This window comes from Nilaparvata lugens, chromosome 3, assembly GCF_014356525.2.
Source record: "Nilaparvata lugens isolate BPH chromosome 3, ASM1435652v1, whole genome shotgun sequence".
Taxonomy (NCBI): domain Eukaryota; kingdom Metazoa; phylum Arthropoda; class Insecta; order Hemiptera; family Delphacidae; genus Nilaparvata; species Nilaparvata lugens.
Genome location: NC_052506.1, coordinates 29,832,202 through 29,859,010, shown reverse-complemented (window position 1 = coordinate 29,859,010; position 26,809 = coordinate 29,832,202). Strand labels below are relative to the sequence as shown.

Below are 26,809 nucleotides of genomic sequence, written 5' to 3'. Positions count from 1 at the left end.
CGACAAGCATGGATGCTGTGGGTGAATTCTGGTTTTCAACACATTCTTGAGTACATTGATCGACTCATTGCTCCCCCAAGCCACAGGGGGCATGAATGAAGATGGTTAGAATCAGGAAATTCGTGCATGATTGTTCCCATTCTCATCGACTTGATTTTAAATGATGAGCAGAGGAAGTGAGTTTCATTATCAGGAATATAATTTTGTCGACCAGAAAAAATGAATTGAAAAACTATCTGTACAGAAAAGAGGAAGCTGTTCTCTTGTCTGTGCTATCAGGTTGGGAGTCTGATGTTCAAGTGGTCACCTGGATACTTGATTATCTGTTCCTATCGCAGAATATGAAGTTGAATACTAGGTGCAAAGCTACCTCAACTATCTGGATTCATAGTTCTATACACAGCATATAAAATAATGACTCAATCTAATCATCAATCGCTTTTGAGTAGGCGAGCAATACTTTAATCCACCAGAAGAAGTGTAACTACCATATCGCAAAAGTTGTATACGAATTTTATAAAGATTGTTCTGAATTGTCTCACCATGCAATTCGTCATCAGCCTCACTAGTGTAGAATTGGTAGAGTTCGGATACGGCATTCCACCCGTATTTGTTCTTGGCCTGTACAATTGTCTCGTAGACAGACTGTGCACTCAGCTGGTCGATATTGTACGACATGAGGTGCGTGAACGTCTCTTCACCCTGCACTGGTTTCAGCACCACGTCGTGCCACTTGCCGGGCTGCTGGTGTGTGTCGTTCATCTGTGCAACATACATTAAACATCTCTTTGCAATATTTGATCATCACTCTTATGTGTATGTCACAATTTTCTATGTGATAAGCCGGGTCCAGACGCTCAAGTTTACCATCAGTCTTTTGCTCAAACAAAACACTGATCGTTTAGTTCAAGCAAAAGACTGAGGTAAAATTGCTTCCACACGCATCCGTCTTATGTCGTCCGTTTTCCTAATTTTGTGCTCACAAGCTCAGTTCTCGATATGTTTATTTATTTGTCATGAACCACAAGGTTTGACATACCCCCAAACATCAGTTCCTTCCTTAAGAAGAGAAATAATTTTTTTCCAACTTTAAAAACTAAAAGCTGATCAGACAGTTTTGGCTGACAGACTAAAAACGCTGAGGAGAGGAAGAAGTGGGGCTAGCATTTTAGTCTCCCCTCCATCCAGCTAGTGGAAAAAGCTTTCCACTTTTCTTCTGAATAATTTCACACACTTTTTCATCGCCCACCTCCTGAGACAGACCGAGCTGACCCGTGGATGGACATCCCCTGGTACTCCATTCAGACCATGGCAAGTTAGGATGGACATCAACAGTATAACGGTATCGTTCCACATTAAATTTATTTTTCAATATTGTTTTGATTTTAGAAATTCCAAATTAATTATAAATGAATAATGCTTTTTAAACTGTCATATAACTTGTTTAAATAAAAAACACAATAATCTGTCCAACACATTTCTGTCTAACGTTTTGTAAAATCATTGGCAACAAAGTTTATTTTGAATTTTTAAAATTGATTAAATGCTCAAAATTTCATAACCTTCCTTAATTGTTGTGTATTAGAATAGTTGTAGCATAACTAATTTTATAAAACCAAAATATGATGAAATTCACATTTAAATATCACATTAATTTCTTCATTTCTATAAAATAAATCTGACTCGTAATGAAAATGTTTTCCTTTCAAATTCCAAAGAACATTTAGTTGATAATATTAAAAAAAAACCAACTGCTTTTGCTCTACTATCAAATGCTACGCAACAACAATATGACAGTGTTCCCGTCTGGGAACTGGTGGATTGCCCCCTTTTATTACTTTACAAACAGGTCACCGATCATTTATTACAAATGATGGATATCACAGTTCAATCAATTTAATGTTACAAATGGTGGAGGTTACGCCGAGCTTATTTCTGCATTACACAAATAAATTAATAAGGTAATAATAAAAACATTAGAGCAGATTAATCTAACTCTAAATGTTGGACTTTCCCCGTCCCTCAAATTATATAAAACACAAATGTTTGCAAAACTCAAATCAAAAGTTCTTGTAATCAAATTAAATTAAATAGAACTAAAAACTGGCGTTTGATCAGCGTTTGATCAACTACTCTAACTGACTTGCGTACTGTCCAAACTTCCAAACTTAATTTGGAAACAGCAAAAAAATTATCGCAGGAATACAACCTTTACATTCCCGCTAACGCTGATCTTGAGTTTGTCCGCTCAAATCTTCGTCTTATTAAAGAAAGTTTCAATGATATTTCAAAATATCAGAAAGAGCGTGATAGAGCGATTCAATACATTATAGATCGAGTCCCACTTTCAGATACGTTAAAAGATAGCTATCCCGATTCATATGTCCTTGAAAACCACCTAAGAAGTAATTTCAGACTAGCAAGCGCAGGAGAACAAAGCCTTGAAAATACACCAAATAAACTATTAACACCTTGATGGATATCACAGTTCAATCAATTTAATGTTACATATTCATTCATTCAATCATTCAGAACTATACAAGTTACAGGCTAACTTACGCCCAAAACGGTTCCAATTCTAATTTTCACAACAGTCCAAAGAGCTAGAGGTTATGTGTCACTTCAATATGAATTGTAATATGGTTCATTGAGTCTGAATTGTATATCGGGGTTGACATATATCGGGTAGATAAGTGATAATTATATCTTATTTTTTCGCTGATTCAACTGGATAATGTTATATTTAACACATACTGACAAAAATATTACTGTTAATCGCTAAATGGCTTTGTTCACATGTCATATCTCGAGACACAGTATTTGTAAATGGATTGAAATTTTGTAGATAGTATTCTTATCAACAATATAGTACATCTTTATATAATATATTATTTATTTATTTATTCATTTTCATTACATACAAAGGCTCACAGAGATCCATAAAGAGCCTTATTCACACAATTAAATGAAACAACAATTCAAACAATTCAACTCATATACATTTTGAAATCAGGTAAATAAAGAAAAGAAAGCAAAAAGCATTTACACAGTTGAAATAATCAAATTAATTACAATCATATAAATGAAAATGTGAAAAGAAAGCAAAAAGCATTTACTAAGAATAATCAAATTAATTTCATTATTATAAAGAAAAATGTGAAAAGAAAGAAGGTAAAACAATCCTCTCCAAAGATTCTAGAGGAAAATACAATGAAAAAAAACCATTTAAAGATTACAGGAAAGAAAATAATAGCTAAAAAAAAGCTAAGTAAACAGGAAAAGAAAAGTCTTAAACTAGGAGAGTTCCAGCCAGAGTTTACAAAACAATTCATCTTAAAAACGAGCGTCTTATGATAGATTCAGTTCACAATGTTTCTTATATTCATTGAATGAATTCGAAAAAGGATCAATGTGTTCATTCAAGCTATAAAACAGTCGTAAGGTTTTATAAAGAAATGAGTTGTAATGATGGTTTGTTCTAGCAAAGGGAATCTCGAACAATATATTCCTTCTAGGTCTTGCATATGGTACACTGAAATTAATTAGGCTGATAAAATATGGTAAATGGACAACTTATCCACCTTCTAAAGCCCGGTCAAGTTTAGCTTCAGTCTTTTGCTCTTTTAACTATTTTTACTCTTTACTATCTTTATGATAGTAAATCATAATATCAACATCAAATTCTGAGAGTATTATGAGAATCAAGAAAGAAAAAAGGGTTAAATGGCGTTATATACAATCGACAAAAAACTTGCTTATTTTCAAGTACTCGCGTGGCATTTTATTAATTTGAGGGCACTGAATCCGAATCTGAAATCACAATTTCTCTATCTCCATTTCCACGCGATTTAGGTTCTGGTGGATAGGCGAAAGACGGACGGTTTGATGGAAGAAGATTCCCGGCCGATACATTTTAAGTTTGACGACTTAAGCTTGAAGACCCATCCGTTTTACCGTCCAGACGCAACGACTTACATGCTCCGACTTTTGCTTGAGCAAAAGACTGAATCTGAACTTGAGCGTCTGGACCGGGCTTTAGAAGGTGGATAAGTTGTAGACTTCACCCAATTGTTTTCAAAAACGTATTCTTGACTCTACTTGAAATAGATATTACAAGCTACAAAGTTTTTGAATTTAAAATTGATATTGGTTGATGAATAAACCCGTGACAATGAATTATCACTATTCAAATCATCCATACTTTATTGCTCAACCCTACTAGTTTTGAGATGAAAAAGTAAGTTTTTCCAACTATCTGTAGGCTATGAATTTTTTATTGGTAGGAGTTGTTCATTTAAATACATGATATGGATAGAGTCAAACTTCATAACAATAATTTTTCAATGTATCGATATGTTGATGAGTTTTCTAAAAATGAGAGCTCACCTTCATTTTCCTGTAGAGTAATCTGACTTCTTCAAGAGGAGCGTAGCTTTCCAACTGCCAAGTTATATTATAGCTTGTTCGTGAGCGACTATAAGGATCACTGCGGAATCTAGCTGGACTTGGCTTACCTGTTGAGAAAATTAGAGTTCTATAGTATTCACTATTGGGATGATCCAAATAATACAAAGCTTCTGGAACTGATCGACTTAACACTGAAATAGAATAAATGTTATTAGGAGTTATGTTATTCTAGTTTCAGTTTTTTTATAGGTTTTGTCCTTGAATTATTGTATCAAGTATCCATCTCTACTGTTTCTCATCAATGAATACTGAGGAAAAGGACGAAGCCCCAATAAAATTTAGATAATAATACAGTTATATTCTATATAAGCTCTGTCATTACAACGCATTCTTTGAGGATATTGATTGGTTAATTCCAGGATATTGATTGATTGGATATTATGTGATAATTTAATAATACATTGAATTAGAATAGAATCATTCGGTTAGTGTTCCATTAAATATCATCAATTCATCTTTCTTGAATACTCTAATGTTGGTTACATAATATCATAGGATCAGTTATGTAATATTCATACGTATCACAAGTTACAACACATTATGTGATGTGAGAGTCTAATTCTGGGACCCTGGTCACTATGCAGCCCAACTATTAATATAACTCATTGTGCCGAAAGCGAGCTTGCGGAACTAACAAACATTCTGACAGGGGCCCGGTATAAATCGACGGTGAAGCCAGATTGAAGCATTATTTCTTCATTAGTATGAGATAGGATTTGGAAGATTTGCTGAAGCTACTGAAGACTTAATGCTGTCCTTGGCGCAAGAGTGGCCGCTTTCTCAAGTCCGCCCAAAGGATTTGCGTGCGTCAAGCCTTGCGACTAAATTTACTGCTACTGTGTTTCGCTAATCACTTTTTCCACCCCTTGAATTCCACGCCGACCCCATCTTCTGTCTTCAGTCCCTACTTCATCCTCCCTAACTCTTGAATGCAGTTTAATAAATCCTCTTGACCCGTCAAAGTAATTCTTCTTGGGGTGTTCTGGTGATGTTTCAAATAGGAAACTGTTTCTTGCATGTTGTGTATTCTCTCTCAATAGGATGTGTTCAAGATAATTATAAGAGAGTTGAGTTTTCCAAAGAGTTCTTGTAGAGGCATAATTATAGCCTACTGCAATAAGGAATGATCGGTGAGAATAGATATTCCACATGCTCTACTAAATTTCCATTGATGTTTTAATATATTATCATTTCATTAGGCCTACCTCTCATTTTTTCCCATATATCTTTGTTCTGGGATCATTTTATCAATTGAACGAGCGTTAGCAAGTTCTTACTTCCAACTTGAGGCCGAGATCATTGTTCATCTGTGTGTCTGTCCGTATGTTCTACAATAACTTTTGAAGGATTCGATCAATCGTCTCCAAATTTCAACACATATATTCTTCCAACCTCTTTACAGATCAAGTTCGTTGAACAACGAAATTGACTCACTCCTTCGTCCTTTTCAGGATATAAAAAAAGCATTGAAAGTGCACAAGAAAAAAATGAAATTGGAATTGAAATGAGAATAAAATCACTCCTTCGACATTTTCCAGGATAAAACTACATAATAGTGAACGTGCATAGAATGAAAATGTTGTGATTTATCATTAAGGGCTGTATGCAGATGCTTGGTTTGAACTGCGTCAAGAGTAAACGCGTTTGAACTTGAACGCTGTTTGAATCACCAATCGGTATAAATACATAAATTGAGCCTTTTTTAACATACGAAACTACCAATGCTTCAGAAATTACAGTAATTGAAAAAACAATTAATTACAGCTTGAAAAAATGTAATAAACCCATTCAGTATGAGTAACCCATCAGTATTTTTCGAACGATTTTTATTGATGATTTGGAAACTGAGCCTGACACCGAACACAAGCCTTTCCCAGGTTGTGCCATCTCTTTCGATATGTGGCGATTTCTGTTCTCTTCCCTTAGACGAGAAGGTTGTCATGTGATTTTCAAGATAAAATAATAGAATTTAAAGAGAAAATGTATGATGAAGACCGCACATTGATTTCTCAAACCATTTCAAAAATATTCACATATAAATACATTCGTATAAATCAGAAATTAATTGAATACATCGAAAATAAGTCAGATCAAATTTTATTTTTGTTAAAGTGTCAAATATGTGAGTTGGTCCCCACCTACGCACTGGAGAAAGTAGAATAAGATAGTAAGAATTCTTCAGATTTTTAATGACCTTATTTATTTAATTTTTGTGTGATTCATTAGTATCATTGAATATGAATGTCTATCCAACGGTTTTAGATATCGATGTGCAAAAACCGCAATCCATAGAATCTGTTCAAAAATAATTATTGATCACATGGCAACCTTTCCATTACGAAAAAGTTAGATAAAAAATGTAGTTAGATTCACATGACGGATAAAAAGATGGAGGATAAAAATTCTGAAGCCACTGAAGAGTAGTTTTTTGATTGGAATAGGATTCCCGATAGAACCTTCTATAGAAAATATCCTTGTGAAAGAAATATTAAGCTGTTTCCATGATTTTCACCCACTCTATATAATTGAAAGTTGCGTATTTAAAAGATCAATACAACAACAGTTCATGACGGAGTTCTTCAACCAAGATGGTCACTAGTACCAGATACAAATGATACAAGATAATGGGACAATGATATATCTTTACTTTATGCTAGTAATATGGATTATCAATAATTATATTGATGCGAAGATTAAAATGAGAATATTATTTTAAAATAGTTCATGATCGAAATATTTCCAAGTTCGTATAAGAAAAATGTGATTTTCAATTTCCCTGCTCTACCTTCCAACATAGGTAAGAGGAGTATTGTCCCCTGAGTGTAGAAACATGAATTTCGGGTATATATTCCAAGGCAGGAATCATAGTTTCCCAATCCTGAAGTTAAAGTTGTGGACGGGATCCTTAGAAAGTCAAGCTTCTCGAATCAAAAAGAGTATTCTGTATTGGAAGGGGTGAATCTGAATTATGTATGTATTTAAAAGCCTATTATCTCCATGATAAATAACGTATTCAATAGTAACTTGTCAGAAATTTCGAGTATTTTCAGTCAATAATATTGGATATCTTACATCACAGATTCATGACTTGATCCCGTAATGATTCTAATAATATTGTGTCAACTAGTGAAATTAATTATATAAGCATACTGTCAATGTTGAATAGTATCCGGTGGAGTTAAATCTCTCATGAAGTTTCCTGGCTCTATTTGAGGGTCAGTTTCAACTTAGAAACGTTCATGAAAAATGAATAATAGAATACCTCTGACAAAAGCGTTGGTATGTATCCCAGGTGAAATGGAAACGTGCAGCATACGAGAGAGCATTGTTGCGGATGATCTTTTTATTTGTTACTCACAGACTCAATTTTATTGATACAGGTTACCATGGCAGCATTGTTCACACACATTTGCCCAATGGGACCGAGCATCATTGATTGAGGATGACAGCTGACAGCTGAGCGTTTAATTATTCCTGATATTGTATGTCAACTCAACGTCTCATTCAAGATTAAACTATAATAGTCACTAGATATTCTCGATATTGAGTTGATGTGACGATTATAGATTGAAATGGATCAATAAAGAGAGAATATTCATCGATTATACCACTGGAAGTTCATCCTCTAGCGCTATACCACAACGTTGAATCCAGAACCAGACTAGTAAAGACACATGGATTATACCTGAGGAACTCTGATATATTACACTCAATTATAAAAATTAGGAAGAAAAATAGCACAAGGACTACCTTATTATTCTATCATTCAATGTTATTACATTACATTTGCATCGTGAATAAATAAAAAAATTTAAAAAATATGCAATGTCCTACTACCTTTAATGAGATTCTGACTTTTTAATACGAAAATTTGAAACGATCGCTGCGTTTTGCTGTTCTAAGTAAATTCTGGAGTTGTGAAAAGTAACAAAAAAATTACAAATCAAAATCTTATTCGGAAGTAATTTTTATCTTTTCGAATCCCACTAATTCCGAAGGTTTGCCAACAGAAGGAATACCAAGTTTCTGAGAAAAATACCCTTTCTTCAAGATGTTTTCTTCCTTTCAAGAACGTTTCCAACAAGATATTGGGAACAATTATCTGTAAAATAGAAACTAATGAATCACTTCTGAATGTGGAGGGCACACAATTGGTATGGAAAGCGATTTTTCCCTCTTCAAAAGAGGGAAATAATGCTTTACAGTGCTCTCCGAGCTTCATTGTTTCGATTGACGTCACAAGAATTGATAGAATGAATCGATTTAACTGCAGCCCCAGTGACCATAATAATTCAAACTCTTGAGATATCATTCAGATCTACATAATAGGAAATAATAAGGAATAATTTATTGTTGATCAGCATTCTTGATCCCCCTTCCAAACACAGATTATGAGTATTTTTCGATGAACAAAATGGATGAAAAAATGCATTAATCTCGAAAAAGAGAGAGTAATAATTTTATACTAGAAAAGGAAGACTTTCAGAATGATGGATTTTCCAGGAGATATTCCAGGAAAAACTGCATTCTCGCATCTTAATTGATTTGTTGATAAAAATTATGTCAAGTGGAGTTTAGAAAATTCAAGTTTATTCAGGTATGAAGAAAATAATGATTGCGTTTGGAAGCTTCTTCTCCCGCAAATCGATTTATAATTACATGCTTTGGAACCACTAAACACTAACCATTATAATATAAGTATGAAATCGTGAATCGTTATTTCTAGTTCTGATAATATAGAGTTACCAGTTAATGTACTAAAAAGTAAACTCGATGCAACCACGGTAATTTTAAAACTAAAAACCACAAATAATTGTCATTGAAAAAGAACTCTTTAGTCATGCTGTGAACTGTGATTGTCTCATACTGTTACGTGAAGCATGTGTGCAAGTCTATCAATTGAGTACCTGGAAATACTATCTCGGGAATCAAATGGTATTTGGCGTTTCAGACGGGAATTACATCAGGATTCAATCTTCAAACGCATGCATACAATGTTCTTTTCCATAAAACGCCCCGAAGCTCCAAGTACGAGTTCTGCCAGTGTTTTATATTCGTTTTCTTCTGAATCATGTGCCGAAATTTATTTTTTTTCTTTCTTTTCAAAATTATAACTTCTTCAAGATAATTTTAATAGAGTGCTGGATCAACTTGCGACTCTCACGGTATTGGAGTAGTTTCATGATGTAATTCAGCACATTAGGTAATTGAATTCTAATATTTCCTCTATTGTTATTCAACGTTTTCCTCGAGTACTTAGAATTGCTGCAGATGCTAGATCATCATAAAAAATCAGTTGAACATACATTCTATTGCTGAGTCTTCTACTCCGATTGAGAGAATTTTGCTGTATTCAGTCCTTGCTAGTTGTATTCCTTTCTCGTTCTATTGAGGGAAATTTATGGCGTCCCCACCTCATGCTTTGTAATTTGGTAATTTTTATTGGCTTCATTGCTAAGCCTGATACCTTTTTTGAGCCTCGTTCGGTCGACTAGGAGACTTGAACAAGAGACCGCTTTTAGATTCTGTAGAGTACAGACATTTCTTTTCTGAACTAAATTATTCGTTGGCCTGATTGAATCATGTCCTTTCCAGATAGTTTTTCGTTCTCTCCTGAAGACTAAAGTTTAATAATTGGGAATCATATTATATCCGATAAGCTTTGCAATTGCTAATTCTTTGTTAAATTATTAATGACATATTCTATTTAACTCCATTCTGAGCGGTTGACTGCTGCAATTTATTATTATTGTAGCCTATTAGTAACAGTCGAAAACCCATTTAAGGGTTTTCTTGTGTGCTCGTGTATTCTCGAATACTCATTCAAGGATTGAGCTGTAGATATGCCTTGCTGTCGAACGAGGGCTGACGAATTCACCGACCGAGATGGCCGGTGATATCGGACATCTGACCTTGCCGTGCGGAGCTGAAAGACGATCTTCGATCTGACGCCACTAGCCCGATGCCTGGAGGCCATCACCCTTCATCCTCATCCATCACCCTTTGGACACCGGACTTGAGGACGACAGATCTTAGATAAGTACTTGATACCCCCCACTACAACATCAGATGTGCCCCCGTGAATTTGGTCTCTCAAAGACAGATCTATTATTTGATTATTCATGTGTAGATGTGTTCTTTAATACTTTCGATATTATTTTCATTACTATTAGAGCAGACAGTCAACCGCATATCTATGTTCTTATTTCCAAGACCCTCAAACCACTAGAATTAGGATCACATTATTGACCAGATTCAAATCGACAGACCTCGGGGCCTAGCACAATTATTATTTCAACAACAGCCTTCTCCGACAAAATCATTTGTCACCAGGAGAGCGGCTTGATCATCAAGGAAGACTTGACCAATAAACTTTCATTTTTGAATTCTGTACTCATATCATGTTCAATTATTATGTTTCAAGTCGTATAGTAGTGTAATTCTGGAACTCCATGAATTGTCACCAAACTACGACCAAGAAGTGAGAACAATCCTTCTAATAACACTTCTCGTGTTGGATGCGTTCCTATATTTCATCCAGAACGATTCAACCAATGAAATTTGAATTCAGTAGACTGAAACACGCTGAGTCGACTTTTAAGAGATCTAAAAACATGTTTCTAGGATCTTCAATGTCCCTCAAATCACGTGGCATTGATATAGGGCTCTTTAAATGAATCATTCATCAATCCTTTCAAAACAACTTGAACTAGGAAGTTGTTTGCCATGTTGAAGAATCCATCCAGTTTTTTGATTTATCTGAGTTATTGGAAGGTGTGATAGAAGTTTTTTTTAACTTGAAATAAATTTTCAACAATACCTGGTGTTGATATTACTGAATATGAAAGATCATAATTTCTCTCTGAGGCTTCTTCAAAGCTGGGAAATTGATTTTTCTTCAAAATGCGAAATCCTAAGGGAATTCGGATACTCGTTGAGTTGGACTCAACTCTGGAAATTTGCCAAAGCTGTAAAGCATTACACACTTTCAAGTTCAAAATTCAACCACTCGGAAGATATAAAATATCTTGGAAAATATAAGAGTGTAATTTGAGGAAGATGCTGCAATTCAGAAGCTTTCATTAAATGATTAAGAATATGCGAATTTTGTACTCACCAGACACTTCCATGTATTTTTTCGCCCTCCCTAAAGAGTTCTCAGCAATGCAGCTGTAGTTCCCAAAATCCGAACTTTGAACATTCTTGATGGTGAGAGTGTGTTTATTCCCTCGTGTTTCCATGGTTCTTCTATCGTTCGGCTCCATAGGAAAACTGTCCTGGTACCACACCGTCTGTTGACAAATATTATAATCATTTTTATGTGTTCTATTTACCATTTTCTGAACTCAATAATATCAGGAGGACACACATCAAGATATTGGTTCATGCTGTTTCCAAAGTAGTCTTACATGAGATCAACGGACAGCCAGGAACACAGCAAATCTGTTTTTTTCTGGTTATCAATAGACATTCCTATTTTGTTGTTGATTGTAACTTGAAACCTGATCCATAATTATTTCCCAGTGTTTTTTCTATTGAGACAAAATGATCAATTATTGATGATTCGAGATTCCGAAGAACATTATTACTTTCATGAGTGGCAATCTTTATGAATTTCGTAGTTCAAAGACTCATATAATACTTGCATTACTTGGAGAGCACGCAGTTTACTTAATAATAACTCACGTAATAATTACAGAAAACCTCTTCAAATCATTGAAATCTCTGAAAAATTCAGAAGCCCTATGCATTTTGAGCAAATTATCCATCTCCTGGTGCATACATGGAATGAACATCAATAAATTCATTTTTATCCAATATTCTTCATTTGAAAGATATACAGAGTGTTCACGAACTCCAAACAATATTCTAGGGCATATTCTAGGGCATATCCTGGGTACTGTTCCAGTTACTCACACAGCTGCCATTTTGCTTTTTTTCACTAATTATTTTTTCTCTAAATAATGGTTGAACATACGAAATTGAAACTCCGCACAATCATTTATAACAACTGGACAAAGCTAGGAGAAAATTATGGTGATTTTTGAAATTCTAAAAACAAAATGGCGGTCATTTAAAGTTTTGTTTCTTAGGTAACTCAGAAGCCGTTGGTTTTACAAAAAAATGAAAGAATAACTTTTTTCAGTGAATTCAATATCTATCAATATTGGTACCTGATTTTTTTTTAATTGGACTAATATGAACCGAAATATGGCGGATTCAGTGATAGGACACCACTGGACGTTAGTTGTAGTGCATGCCAAGTCATGCGGCAAAAGTCTGCCACAACAATGCAACAGTATCCGTCTGCTTTGCATTTTATTTGTAAGCTATTTTAGATCATTTCAAACAATAATTGATGTCACATACCCCTCTTGGTCTTGGCATTAGTTTAAGATAGACTGTCATATATCTCAGTTAATATTATCTTTAAAAAAATCAGGTATTAATCGATAGATATCACTAATTATTTTTTTCCAAATAATGGTTGAACATAAGAAATTGAAACTTCGCACAATCATTTATAACAATGGATATATTCAATTCATTAAAAAAGGTTATTCTTGTATTTTTTAAAACCAATGTAATCTGAGCTATTCAAGAAACTCAATTTTGAATGGCCGCTATTTTGTTTTATGAATCTGAAAAATTATCATAATTTTTTCGTAGCTTTGTCTATTTGTTATAAATGATTGTGCAACGTTCCAATTCCGTATGTTCAATCATTATTTAGGAGAAAGTGAAAAAAGCAAAATGTTCATTAGCCAGGAACAATGCCCTAGAATATTGGTTGGGAGTTCGTGAACACTCTGTATAATACGCCAGAAGACTGGATGGGTCGTCTGAAATATATGATGGGTTTTTTTCAATTCATACTCTTGAGAATTCAAGATTTTTCAAGTGTAAGGGATATCACTCCAGTGTTCTATGAAGTGTTATTGAAGTGAAAAAGTTACTATATTCGTTTTATTTTTATCACTGGAAGTAGTAGCCCCTTATTGTTACATGTATTAATTTACATTTATTATCTCTTACTTTGTCAAATGTAACATGCATATAATTCTCATCCATCTATAATATATTGTACAATATATAAGTTTTATTCGGTTAAATTCTATCCTACAGTTTATGAGAATGATTGCAAAATAGCTCACCTATAGTCAGCAATATAATCTCTAGACCATACAACAGACAATCATTTGTATCTGCTAGTATTAGTTATTCCTGTTATACTCATAGACGTTTTTAGCAAGACAAATTATAAAACAAGTAAAAAATGTTAACTCCATTGGAAGTTAAAGTGGAGATTCGTGACGAGAACATTTTTCTGTGTGATGCATTTTGCATATCTAGCCCCTTCATTGTAATCTACATGCTACAGTACAGTACTCACCTAGAGTACAGTACAGCTACTAGTCTAACGAAACAAAGCGGTTTGTCTGCTGAACTTTGGCTTCATAATTTGTTTTGAGGGGTGGATCTAAGAAGATGAACCATTATTTCCCATGCATTCAAATGTGCTCATGATTCTAGTAGTTTGAGACATTTGTGAACGAAATAATTTATGTAAATAAACTCTCGTCCCATCCCACTAACCAGATACTGAATATTATTTAAAAGGAAACATGTGAAAACTGCTATATATTATCTTGCGTTTCACTGTTCTTCATGCTCTACTCAGATTCTTGAACAGATAATAATATTATTACTTCGTGGATGCTTGAACTTGATCCATGCACATAATTCATTGAACTTATTGATGATATATAATAGAAATTGAGTAGAAGTCGAATCTTGATTATCCTGTGAATTGTGAGTAATTTTGTCAGGTGGAACACCAAAAAATATATGGCAAAAATCCGACGAAAACTAACGAAGAAAAATCAAGTGGACGGAAAATATTCAACACTTAGTAATTAGTACGCTGAACTTGGGAAGCTGCATAAGTTTATATAACACTAATGTGTAACATACCCCTGAGCGGAGAGTTTTATTCGATGAGTGGGTTCACTAACAGTCAGTGCCAATGAGGCAAATACATCGGAATGAAATGCAATTTACATTGGTGTGGAATATCGTAATATTTTGTTTTGAAGGAGAGATAACTCGAAGAAAAATGTTTGGGATATGGACGTCATCGATGTGGACGTTATTGATAGATAATCCACGAAAGAAAAACGTTCTAGGAGTATGGGTTTCCCGAAAAAAAGTGTGGGTGGCGAATTTTGTTTCAGCGTTGCTTGTTTACACAGTGAATATCCTTCGAAAAAATCGAGTAGATGCTAAAAAGGAAACTTTTGATATTCAAGAGTTTTAAGAGCACGTGTTTTGAAGCTGGATGTTGAAATTTCGTATATTTTCCAATAGTTCCAGTATACGAATATTCAATCCAATCCAATCCAAAAATTAGTCCATAGCATAATTTCTTAAAGGAAAAAGCTATTTGTGCAACTAGTGCGCAAAGTGACAGTTTGCTGCACTGAAAGAAACTTTTTCGCCACACTTGGATGTAATGAGCTGGTTTACGTGCGTCATATGGAGGCCGAAAGTGATAGTTTTCCGACCAGGCCGGTAAGCCTCTCTCGGTAAGCCTACTTCAGATCTCTGCTGTATTTTCTTATTATTATTGTTGATTGTATTGCATTAAGAAGTGGAATTCGATAATAGAAAATAAATCATTATTACTCTACCTCACTTTAAATATTGATACAATTATTGTACTTTGATTTCAAATTCGATTCTTCACTTTTAAATACTTGCGATACGTACCTTTCTGACAATGGACAATGCAGCCAACATTATATTGTTGAGGCTATGGATATATCATCGTATTCTATCGTTTGATATCAAAAACACAATAATAAATATTAAATTATGAAACAGTAATTTATAAAATATATTATAGACATAATACCGCGATTCACGATACATAATTATATAGATTATTACAGTCGCTATGAGATTATCTCTCCATGATTTTTGTGAGATCGGACACGATCAGCTGTTATTCAAGGTCATTTTACAGCCCTAGGGCCGTAAAGTTTTACCGGCCTGGTCGGAAAACAATCACTTTCGGCCTCCATATGACGCACGTAAACCAGCTCATTACATCCAAGAGTGGCGAAAAAGTTTCTTTCAGTGCAGCAAACTGTCACTTTGCGCACTAGTTGCACAAATAGCTTTTTCCTTTAAGAAATTATGCTATGGACTAATTTTTGGATTGGATTGGATTGAATATTCGTATACTGGAACTATTGGAAAATATAAGAAATTTCAACATCCAGCTTCAAAACACGTGCTCTTAAAACTCTTGAATATCAAGAGTTTCCTTTTTAGCATCTACTCGATTTTTTCGAAGGATATTCAATGTGTAAACAAGCAACGCTGAAATTTATTTACTTTCGAATCGAAATAATCATTTTCAAAGATAGCAATGAATGGGAAATTGCATTTTTTGTTCAAATGCCAATGAATATGAAATGACTATCAAACAGAATTCAAGATTTAATGCTGTCAACTACCACATCGAATTCCCTACTAGCTGATCACCAAGTTGTCATTATTTGCAATGGCAGAAGTCTTCTGTGGAATTTATTCTTCTATGCCTCGTTGATGCCAATCAAGATAGTAGTACACACTGTTACTACAAACTCAAAGATCATAATTAATTTCTTAGACAGAAGCTCAGATTTGCCTCAATGCGTCTGTATGATGGAAATGATATTAATAAGCTGACATTTGAATAAAATGCCGTGAAATTTACTCGCCCGAGTTTTCACACAATCTATTCCAATCTAATTTACATGAAACCAGTATCTATTCAACATCTACTGGAAGTCACACACAAGGGCCGTTGGCTTTGGAAAGTTGAGAATGATTTATTTTCCTACTCACATTGGGATGAGGATCTCCGTGGACGATACACACAAGTTGAGCTTCGTAGCCTTCTCCTGTATGCACCCAGCTTCTCTCTACGTCGACTTCGGGAGGATCTGTAACAAGACAAATAGGAAATATAGAGAACGGCCATTTGAAGAGGGAATAAACTTCGGATAAGATCACAGATCACTGACTGACATTGTGACTTGATATAATGATAACAAGTCGACGATGGACTCGAATCCAGCCGATTGAGAGGGTAGAAAAAACAAAAAGAGACAGTATTGATATCAATGAATGTTAGATATCAGTACACCAGATCCAGATTCTCTTTCACAATTCCCTCTATTCTCTCCATTATCATCGCAGTAACAGTGAAAAAAATGTGAACCAACTACCATACTAGTCCATCCAAAGATCCGGGAAGTCAGATATGATTTTATTCGTTTTTTTTATTTATTTAGTCAATCAAAACAATCACAATTTCAAAGAAAATAGTATACATCACAGAAAATATAATCAGAAAAATCCTTAATAAACAAAAAATGAAATAGAATTTATCATATAACATGAGCTTAGTTTATCAAGAATGTTTGGCCAAAATACATTCAATTATAGACTTGAATAACCTTATAATTCTATCCTTATAATGATAAGGAGTAATGACGTAAAAAGTACCTTAGGTGACTTAGATTCAACGGATATTATTAGTTTTGAAGAACTTTTTTTGAATCAGCCTTTCTACATGGATGTCATGAAAAAGAATCATGCACGATTCCTATAATATCCATAGATGATTAACTTTGAAAAGAAATGGAAATATAAATACGAATAGAATATTATCTATGAATGGAATTTCATTTACAATTATTATAAATTCTTCATGCAGTAATTTATCTCTTCCTTGTTGGTTATCAGGATCTTAGTTTGTCTAACTCTACGCTTTGGAATTCACAATATTTGACTGAAGCATAATATATGATTGAAGTATAATATATGATACAATGATTGAAACTCATTGTATCCTTTACAGTAGAAGTGGAGGATTATTCAGATACTTGCAGAATAATATCATTCGCCAATGAAGAGATTCGAGAAAAAAGATCTTTTCAATGGAATGAATATTCAGATAGTTTTCAAACCTTAATGGAGATCAATAGGATTAACATAACTCTCTCCACACTCGAGTCAGGATTTGATATGAAGGATTTATCTACTATTCTACACTTCTTGATGCCAAAAAATCTCTCCAATTTTGTGGGTACGCTAATTAAGTACTTTACCAGCATTCATGTTCATATGTAGGATGATTTTCTGTACCAGATAGCTATTTGCATTGATAACCAAGAAGCAGTAACTATCGTCTCTCAACAGATTCTGCTACTATAAAGGTACACATCGTGCAAAAAAAGATCGATCATCTATGAAGTGATGTTGAGAGACTTTGTAGCTTTTTCTCCAATGATGAAAGAGGATTTACTAAGCTGCGACTCGATTCAACTATCTATGAATGCTTTTGAAGTGGTCTGACATTCAGAGTATACAATCATTATGCATTGGTGCTCATAATCCAAGTCCCACTTATCCATGTAAAAACTGAATTTCCCCAAACAACAGTAAATATTATGATAGACTCACACAGAACGTGCAGCTGCATGTCGACAGTGATGGGTTCACCGACTCCATTGGAGGCCGTGCACTGATAGACACCCGCCTGGTGTCTGTCCACCTTCTCCAATGTGATCGAGAAGCCCTCCAGCGACTTTTCACCACTTGGTAGAGTGTCATCCTGAAACAATCATTGCAAAACTGGAGGTAGAATCTCATTACTATTCCAATTATATCCCTCTTCTGGAGAAGTTTGCAAATAATTCACATGAATAATCCTCAACGAACCCAAATGTAGTTCCACACAAGAACATCCCACTCTACAGTGTACTAATGAGAATAATCTGAATTCATAGAATCATAACTATCCAATCATTTTAGCTGGATTTATAATGTTGAAAAGGGGAAACCCTGAACTGGAGTTTAAACTACGGATTCCGCTTGGTGTCAATAGCCAATTTCATATACTATTCCAGCATTCCATTTTGATTGGCATCTGGAATGTCCTACGGTTTCCGTAGTTTCTTTATAGTGTTTCAATCACTTGTTCCACCCCTTAATAGCGTTCAATCTTCAACATTGTTCTTCCTCAGATTGTGTACGATGTTTCAGGTAGAAACATAATACCCAAATATTGAATATCATATGAACAAACATCCCGATAACAGGTTGGAGGCGAATCACCAGGTAAATTTGAATACTACATACGCGAATACTGTTTCTGTGTATCAGAAGGTATTGAATAACTTCACAAGGAGGTACGAGGAAACTTTGTAAGTTTTATGTTTGATATGGACTGGCCTTGATTTGCTGCTCATATTTCGTAGAATGTTCGTCGAGTAGTAAAAATCAAGGAATATGAAAAGATTTTATCTTAATTGCATATTATCTTAATAGGTCGCTTGATCGCGGACTTCTATTGGAGCTTCCGAATACAGATCAATGGAGAAATGAGTTGTTTGATAACAATGGAAATGAGTTGATGTGAAACCTGATTAATTATTGTTAATTGACAGTATTCTAGAATATTAAAGGTATTGTGGATCGGAAAATGCTCATATCTATAATTGCTAATTCATAGATAATTAGATTGAAATTGTAGTTTAAATTGTTCCATGGAGTTCACAAAGTCCGCAATGTTCGTTCGAGAGAGTGGCTAACTGACTTTGGTCTTCGAAAAAACAAAACAATTCACGTCTACTGTATTGTGGTAATGCCACACAGAGGCCTCACTCAAGATTTACTTTGATTAGATCAGTCTCAGTATTTCAGTCTGTAGCCCTCTCCTATTACAACAAGTATTTAAGTATTTCTCTAGAGCTTTTCCCAAGTCCAAACAAGACTGTCAGAAAAATATGTCTTTGGATGATGGAATTCATATTTCTCAATGCATCAATTACACGTCAATATTGATTCATCTATACTGATATCCATTTAGTATTTGCACAGTACTACCAATAAGCTCTCCAGCGTTTAATGCTCGAGGCTGAGTGAATAATGTATGACATGTTAAGGTGTTCATGCGAGGAAGGAGAAGCGTGCCAAGCAACCGTTCAAATGGGATTATTCCACCGTGAAATTCAATTGAACGAATGTGAAGCCGCTGACCGGCTCCCTTAATCGTGACGTCACGCATCTACTAATTTATCATTACATCTTTCACATGCGCTCACATTTTAGTAATTTCCTCTAGACCGAATATCGCATACATATCTAGTTCTTTTTTACTCATATCCCTGTTCAAAATTGTGTTTCAAGAACGGTAATCAATACTCTCCCGTATCTGCACTTTCTACCTCTTCTCCCCTTCCAACGTTTATCCTGTGCTCAATACTCGAACTCATTCCAGGAATTCTCCAATCATGCGCATCATAATTTCACAGTTTTCTAAACAAATTTTGCGTGAATCGAGAGAGCACTCCACAGATGATTGATTCATCTAACTGTTTTAATGTGTCGTATATCCCTAGTCTCCCTTGTCAATAAAATCCTATGAAGAGATTCAGGAGAAAGGAAATATTGAAGCAAATTATATAATATCAGGCCTATTCCTCTATACCCTGTTTCATGAAAAATCATAAGGAAATCAATGATTAAGTATTTGTTGATTATCATAATAATTTTTTTTTCTCTCAAAATTAATATGGTTTTCAACGAGGGAAATCTACAGAATATATACTTTCAAATCTAACAAATTCAATTCATTCCTGTCTCAATAATGTCATTGAAACAACCAATCTTTTCGTAGATTCCACAAAAGCTTTTGATTCTATCAATCATGGAATATTATTCATGAAGCTCAAAGCGGCTGTGATGAAGAGATTAGCGCTGCGATGGTCTTGCAGCTTCCTGACTGGTAGAAGAGATGAAATAAATAGTTTCCTTCACTATAAATAAAAATATAAATCTGAGTAACCTTTTTAAAATTATTTCGTCGTGACATGTTCCGGCTATATAATGCCATTATAGCTAATAAAGCTATGTAATAATGTTAGCTATGAAATAATGCTATGAATGGCATTATATAGCCGAAACATGTCGTGACGAAATAATTTTAGAAAGGGTACTCAAATTCATATTCAAAAAGTAGCTCCAAAGGAAAAAATACTTTTTTCTACTCTATGCTGGTAGGCAGCAGCCGTTGTTGTAGGAGGGGGTGGCGGTGGGACGTTGTTGGTGTTGAGAGATGGTCAACTGACCGCTTCCAGTCACCTCAAAGATCCATATCATCGGCGATTTTATTAATTTGATTCATCAATGATTTTCTTGAAAGAATTTTGTTCAGATTCAAGCTTTCTCATATGAATGAATAACTTGTGTGAAATAATATAATCAGCTTTGATAATATTATATCTATTCCAGACTGGTATGCAAGTGATAGAATGGAAGTAAATGATGTAATGACACATTTTATAAATTCTGATTTTGCAGCTCCGATTAGATTCAATTTGGATAAAATTATCCTCTTCTCGAATCACATCACTTATAAGTAAAAATTGAATATTTAAAATAAAATTTATTTCAATTATTATTTAACGAAAATCCTAAATAAATGCTGTAAATTGGGAATTGGCAATTGGGAGGTACCGGGTTCGATTCCCAGGCTGGCAACTAATTTCTGGATAGTAGTTCTCATCGAATTTCCATCCAGCTGTTAACCCTGTTGTCAATGTCTTCAGTAGCAGAAGTCTTCGGGGTGATTTACAGCATTTATTTAGGATTTTCGTTAAATAATAATAATATATTAATATTAGCATTTGAATAAATGCATTCTCTATTTAATTCATCTCTAAAATTTATTTTTATTTATAATATTATTTTTGAATTTTCCATGATCACGTTCCCAGAAGCATATTCTTCGATGATTGCATAATTATATGCGTCTGGGAACGTGATCATAGAAAATTCCAAAATAATATTTTAAATAAATAAATTTTATTTTGAATATTCAATTTCTACTTATAAGTAATGTGATTTGAGAAGAGGATAATAATTTATTCATTCATTCTTCATTTATCTTTTTCCAGAGGTATTACATGTTTTCGTCGAGAAGATGATTGGAAAAATGTGTAAGACACTTTCTATGTTTCTAAGTATTTTTAATTGTCACATCCCTCTCCAATCTCCATTCAGAGACTATCGATCCACAGTAGAATCATGCAAAATTCAAAATATTGGAAATATTTCTTATTGAGAGAACACTCACATCTCATCAATAATCGGATTTTGAAAAGAAAAAATATTTTTATCTATAATCATCATTATTCTAATTGTCAGTTTCCTTGAAAACCACTTGTATTCTGAAAAACTTCTTGAAATGATATATTATCTGAAAAATATCCATTCATTGTTTCTTCCAGTCTTTTGACTATAAAATAGATTGGAATTGAAATTTCAATTCATATTACTACATCTGACTGACAATGATTGTGTTCATTGGAGTTGCGGTACATGTACGATTTCGACCAAGGACACGGAAATGCGTTCGGTGGGAGCTTATTTGACAGTTCAGGTACTGGTCGCCATCTTAGAACAGAGTGGAGTGGTGCATGCTCACTTGCACCGCGTACATGCTCACTTGCACCGCTCGAAAAGTATGTTCCACAAAACCGGTACCAGGATCAACGCTTCTTATTGGTCTAGAGTTAAAGCGTTGGTTGTCTGCTGTTTTGTTAGGTTATGTCTTCACATCCCGGATCTATAGACTGAAAAAGGATGAGGCGTACGAAGTATCTAATTCCATTGTTGGAATTATATTTACAGAATAGTCGAAAAGCAAGTAATTTATTCAGCTTTCTTGTGATAAGATAACATAAGTTTACAGACATAGGTCTGAAATGAAATAAATGATAGTATTCACCTGATGTAGCCAACATTACATTTTTAATAAGGTATGTTGCAACCTGGATGAGAAATAATATTGGCTTAGACAAGTTTGTATAATAAATTTAAAAATATTATTTCTTCAAATTATAAATAATTAATGATTATTATTGATTCAATGATAATAAACAATAACTGAAATGAATATAATGATAACACCTTTATTATTTTCTAAACTCCGCTCTGTAAACGATTAATTTCAAAAGTGCGCGCCAAAAACTGTGAACCAGAATTCGATTTTCGTTCGGTGGGAGCAAGTAGTGGTGCACCAGTCACGTGGTTTCTGGTTACTGCTCACTTCGCCGAAGCCGTACATGCACCGCAACCTCCCATGAACACAATCATTAATGACAGGTAGGCCTCAGATGGAAGATTCTCATCCTCATTCTAATTTCTCTCTACGATAAATGTGAGACAATTTCACTTCGCCAATCTCCATGTAGTTATCATATTAAACTGCAACGATACTTCCTAAATGAGTAGTCAGTGAGTTAGTTCTATTTCCAGCGCTGCAATATCTCTGACTCCGTATCAGAACATCTCTGTTTTATTAGTGAAAATGAGTGACTCTTCCAGATCCGACTGACACATATGTGTCCATCAGACATGTAAAAGGATGTAATTTCAAACTACTACAACTCCTTTCGATTATGATGCTAGTCACTTATAAGACCAAAATGCTCTTCGCAATACTAAGAACCATGAATCATATCAATGCTAGTTTGTATTTCAGTCGACGTTGAGTGCTCCCTGGTGTTTTCCATCGCTTCTAATTGGATTGAAAAGTCTTGTCCTTCCCTCGTAAACCATCACGAAAACGATAACTTATCATCTGCTAGAGTCATTCTCATCCTTACTAAACTAGATACTCAGTTCTTCTAGCTCACTAGCTCTTGGGATATTGTACTTGAACCAATAGCCAATATTCAGAAAAATCTAGTATGAATAACATGCCATTTACTAAATATTTTTCCTAGATGGATTAGTTGGATTGAGACATGACTAATAACTTTCAAGAGGATTGAGACAGTTCATACGATAACGTAGTGGTTGATTCTTTGGTCGCAGTACTAAAGCTATCGATTGGATAAGTTGTGATTCGTGCGCCTGCTATTCCCTCTGTGAGGATGACCACTTGATCTCATGTAGAGCTAACTTCTTCAAATATCAATATAAAAATAGCTTTTCGGCGATTCGGAAACCACCCGAAGTTGGAAGTCTACTCATCTCTCATCATCATCCGTCTTATCACTCAGGCCCAAGCCTTGAGCTCACGTGGGTATTATTCTCAGCAAAAAAATCCTCCAAAACTTATTCATTATTGATTATCCTAATCGGTTATTCGTTGTTTAGAGAAAATCATACACTGTTGTTATAATAAGAAGGATCAATGATATGAAGGATCAATGACGATGATTGAATGTGAGCACAATAAAAATGCTATTGAATTATATGAATGGATCCATAAATTGAATGAGGGAATGTAACGTGGAAATCAATTCTTCAGGAAGAGTTATTCATAGGATCATTGTGAGATATTATTTTAACACTCTTTTACGGACACTTGAAAATCCTATAAAAATAGATGAAATAAAAACACTTTAGAATCTAGATATTTAGAGAATCAGAGTAATAATTTCAACGCTGATACAAAGATGCCAGATTTAATGATATCCAAGCAAGTGAAGATGTTGAAATTCTATCAACAACATTCACAAGTAAGAGAGGACCAATGTCTACTACTTCTATAGAGAACCGTTTAGAGAAGGATTGTGTCTTCCTCCAGATTTTATTGAGGTTTTCAAAAAATATATTGCAGGAAAATCTCTCGTAATGAACTCGGAAGCGAAGCTCATGATGTTTGCTTCAACAGCGCCGATAAGCAATTCCGTGTGAGCTGCTGAAGGTAGGTTTGGTCATGCACGCCAGTATTCAATTTACACCGTTATTTATAAGGCTGACCAGTAAGGCAGGGATTATTAAGAGGATCAAGTGTGTACTTAGAAGTGAATTACGAGGAATTAATAGGATTTGTGTGCGTGATAAGTGGGCGGTCGGCTCGTTTAATGTAAGTGTGGCATTCAAAGTCAGACCAAAGGTTACTCCCCTCTCACCGTGCGCCTGGAAAATCAATTATTGGTTTCTGAATACAATATCGATGGTACTGGAGGTTCCCCCGGAAAATGCACTTTGAATAGAAAGAGCTTAAAATAAAAACATCTTCAGAAAACCTACTACTTGATTCTAAATAGATCCATTGAGATAAATACTCGCATGTACTTCCATGAATTCCTTGGAAAATGATGAACATTCGATAAGTTTTCATTTCGGAGAAGTTTTAAATGTTGGCATCATACAAAGGAGAGAAATGTTATACGCTTATAATAATATGTCACATCTTATAGTATTCAAATAGAATATTCTTCTCAACTTGTAAAGTGTACAATCTGGAGTGAAGCAAGATAAAAGTTGAATTACAGATGGAATTAAATAGAGAATGCATTTATTCAAATGCTAATTAATATATAATTATTATTTAACGAAAATCCCAAATAAATGCTGCAAATCACCCCGAAGACCTCTGCTACTGCAGACATTGACAACAAGGTTAACAGCTAGATGGAAATTCGATGAGAACTACTATCCAAAAATTAGAGTTAATGTTTGAATAACTAATTTTTTGATAGTAGCTCTCATCGAATTTCCATCTAGCTGTTGACCCTGTTGTCAATGTCTGCAGTAGCAGAGGTCTCCGGGGTGATTTGCAGCATTTATTTGAGATTTTCGTTAAATAATAATTAAAAAGTTGAATATACACTGACCTAATAACATTCTTACTCAAAAATTTCTGTTTCATTGAAGAATGAATTTGAAGCCGGAATTCAAAACTTTATTTCGAGGTATAACTTGATACAAGTACGACAGAATGGCACACAACTAATTTCAGGGATTGATCAAAACGTTCCTGATGTTTGCTTACAAGGCAACCAATTGTACATGTCTCTCATTATTTTTAACAATTTATGTTCTTGGATCAGGGGATCTTGAAACGTATAGAATATTTGAAATTAGAGTACTTTAATTTAAGTCAATACTCTCCTTGCTTTTGTTTGTAGGTCAGGCAAAGAAAGTGAAATAGGGGTAATATACATGTGTTCAAATAGAATCACGCTTCATTCAATGACATCACTTACATAGAAAATTCTGTTACAAAATTAATATTCCCGATCAGTGAATACAATACTGTTCGCTTGAAAAAATTCCTGTCTGCAGACAGGAGTGGAATACACTCAAACCTTAACTGAGAATACTAATAGAATAGACTCAAACAAAAATACTTATCTGAATCCAGTTTAATTATCTAAATATATTCCACACACGCACACACACACACACACATACACACACACACACACACACACACACACACACACCACACACACACACACACACACACACAGACAAACACACACACAGTCAAACACACACCCACACACACAGCCAAACACACATACACACACAGACAAACACACATACACACACACACACACACACACACACACACACACACACACACACACACCACACACACACACACATAACTAAGAGAAATCATAACTATTGATCAGATGGTAGAAAAATTGAAACATGTGATTGTCAAGGTGAACAATAAATTCGAGAATAACAAATAACCTATGTTCCCATTATGTTGTATTCATTTGAAAATCAACAAAAACAATTTGATTAGGATCAAAATTATTTATACGAAAAGCATGCGAAGGACTGATTGTAGTGCCACTCACTTTTCTTGTCCACATAATTGTAGGCACTGGATTTCCGGATGCTTTGCATTCCAAAGTTACAGAGCCCCCCTTCCTGGCTGTCAGTTGTCCTGTCGGGGGTGACGTCTTTATGCTGGGTGGCACTGTAACATCACATAAACAATAAAAATTACCATTCATCAACAAGCGAGAATAGAACATGGTGCGAAGGAAGAGTCAACTAATTGGATCTCATGCAAACCACCTACCCATGACTATACAGTAATATCAATTCATGGTTCCTGTCAATTCAAGAAACATTCCTGTCAAATTTGATTAAAATCTATTGCTGGGTTTGGCCGTGAATGTGGAACATACTTAGCTCGGTCAAAAAATCACCATTTCCTCAATTCAATTCTTCATTGCCAGAATTTAACAATGCAAAAGGTTAATGAATCAACACTTATTACAAGAAAATAAAATTAAATTAACTACCGAGAACTAAAAACTGAATTTTTTTCAGGCACCACCATCAAAAAGAAAAGTCTTTGACGGCTGGTGGGAAGCGCAAAAAGTCCGATTTAAAATAAAAACTAAAAACAAAATACAATTTACAATACAAAATCGAGTTCATGACAAGAAAATATACTTCACTGCAAAGAACAAAAGAGTGATAACGAATTTTGAGAGAGAGAGAGAGAGAAAAAAAA

The 26,809-nt window shown here is 34.5% G+C and overlaps 1 protein-coding gene across 1 annotated transcript in view; it reads right to left on the bottom strand.

Annotated features, from left to right (window-relative positions):
• The window catches only part of LOC111060933 (opioid-binding protein/cell adhesion molecule-like), a 30,416-nt gene extending 4,095 nt beyond the window's left edge, over positions 1-26,321 (bottom strand). Inside the window, exons 1-6 of the mRNA XM_039422762.1 lie at positions 26,142-26,321; positions 17,986-18,136; positions 16,363-16,460; positions 11,585-11,759; positions 4,387-4,514; positions 543-762 (exon numbers count right to left, since the gene is read on the bottom strand). Of these exons, the coding sequence (XP_039278696.1) occupies positions 543-762; positions 4,387-4,514; positions 11,585-11,759; positions 16,363-16,460; positions 17,986-18,136; positions 26,142-26,321 (952 nt within the window). The remainder of the gene's footprint in view (positions 1-542; positions 763-4,386; positions 4,515-11,584; positions 11,760-16,362; positions 16,461-17,985; positions 18,137-26,141) is intronic.
• Positions 26,322-26,809: the final 488 nt, after the last annotated feature.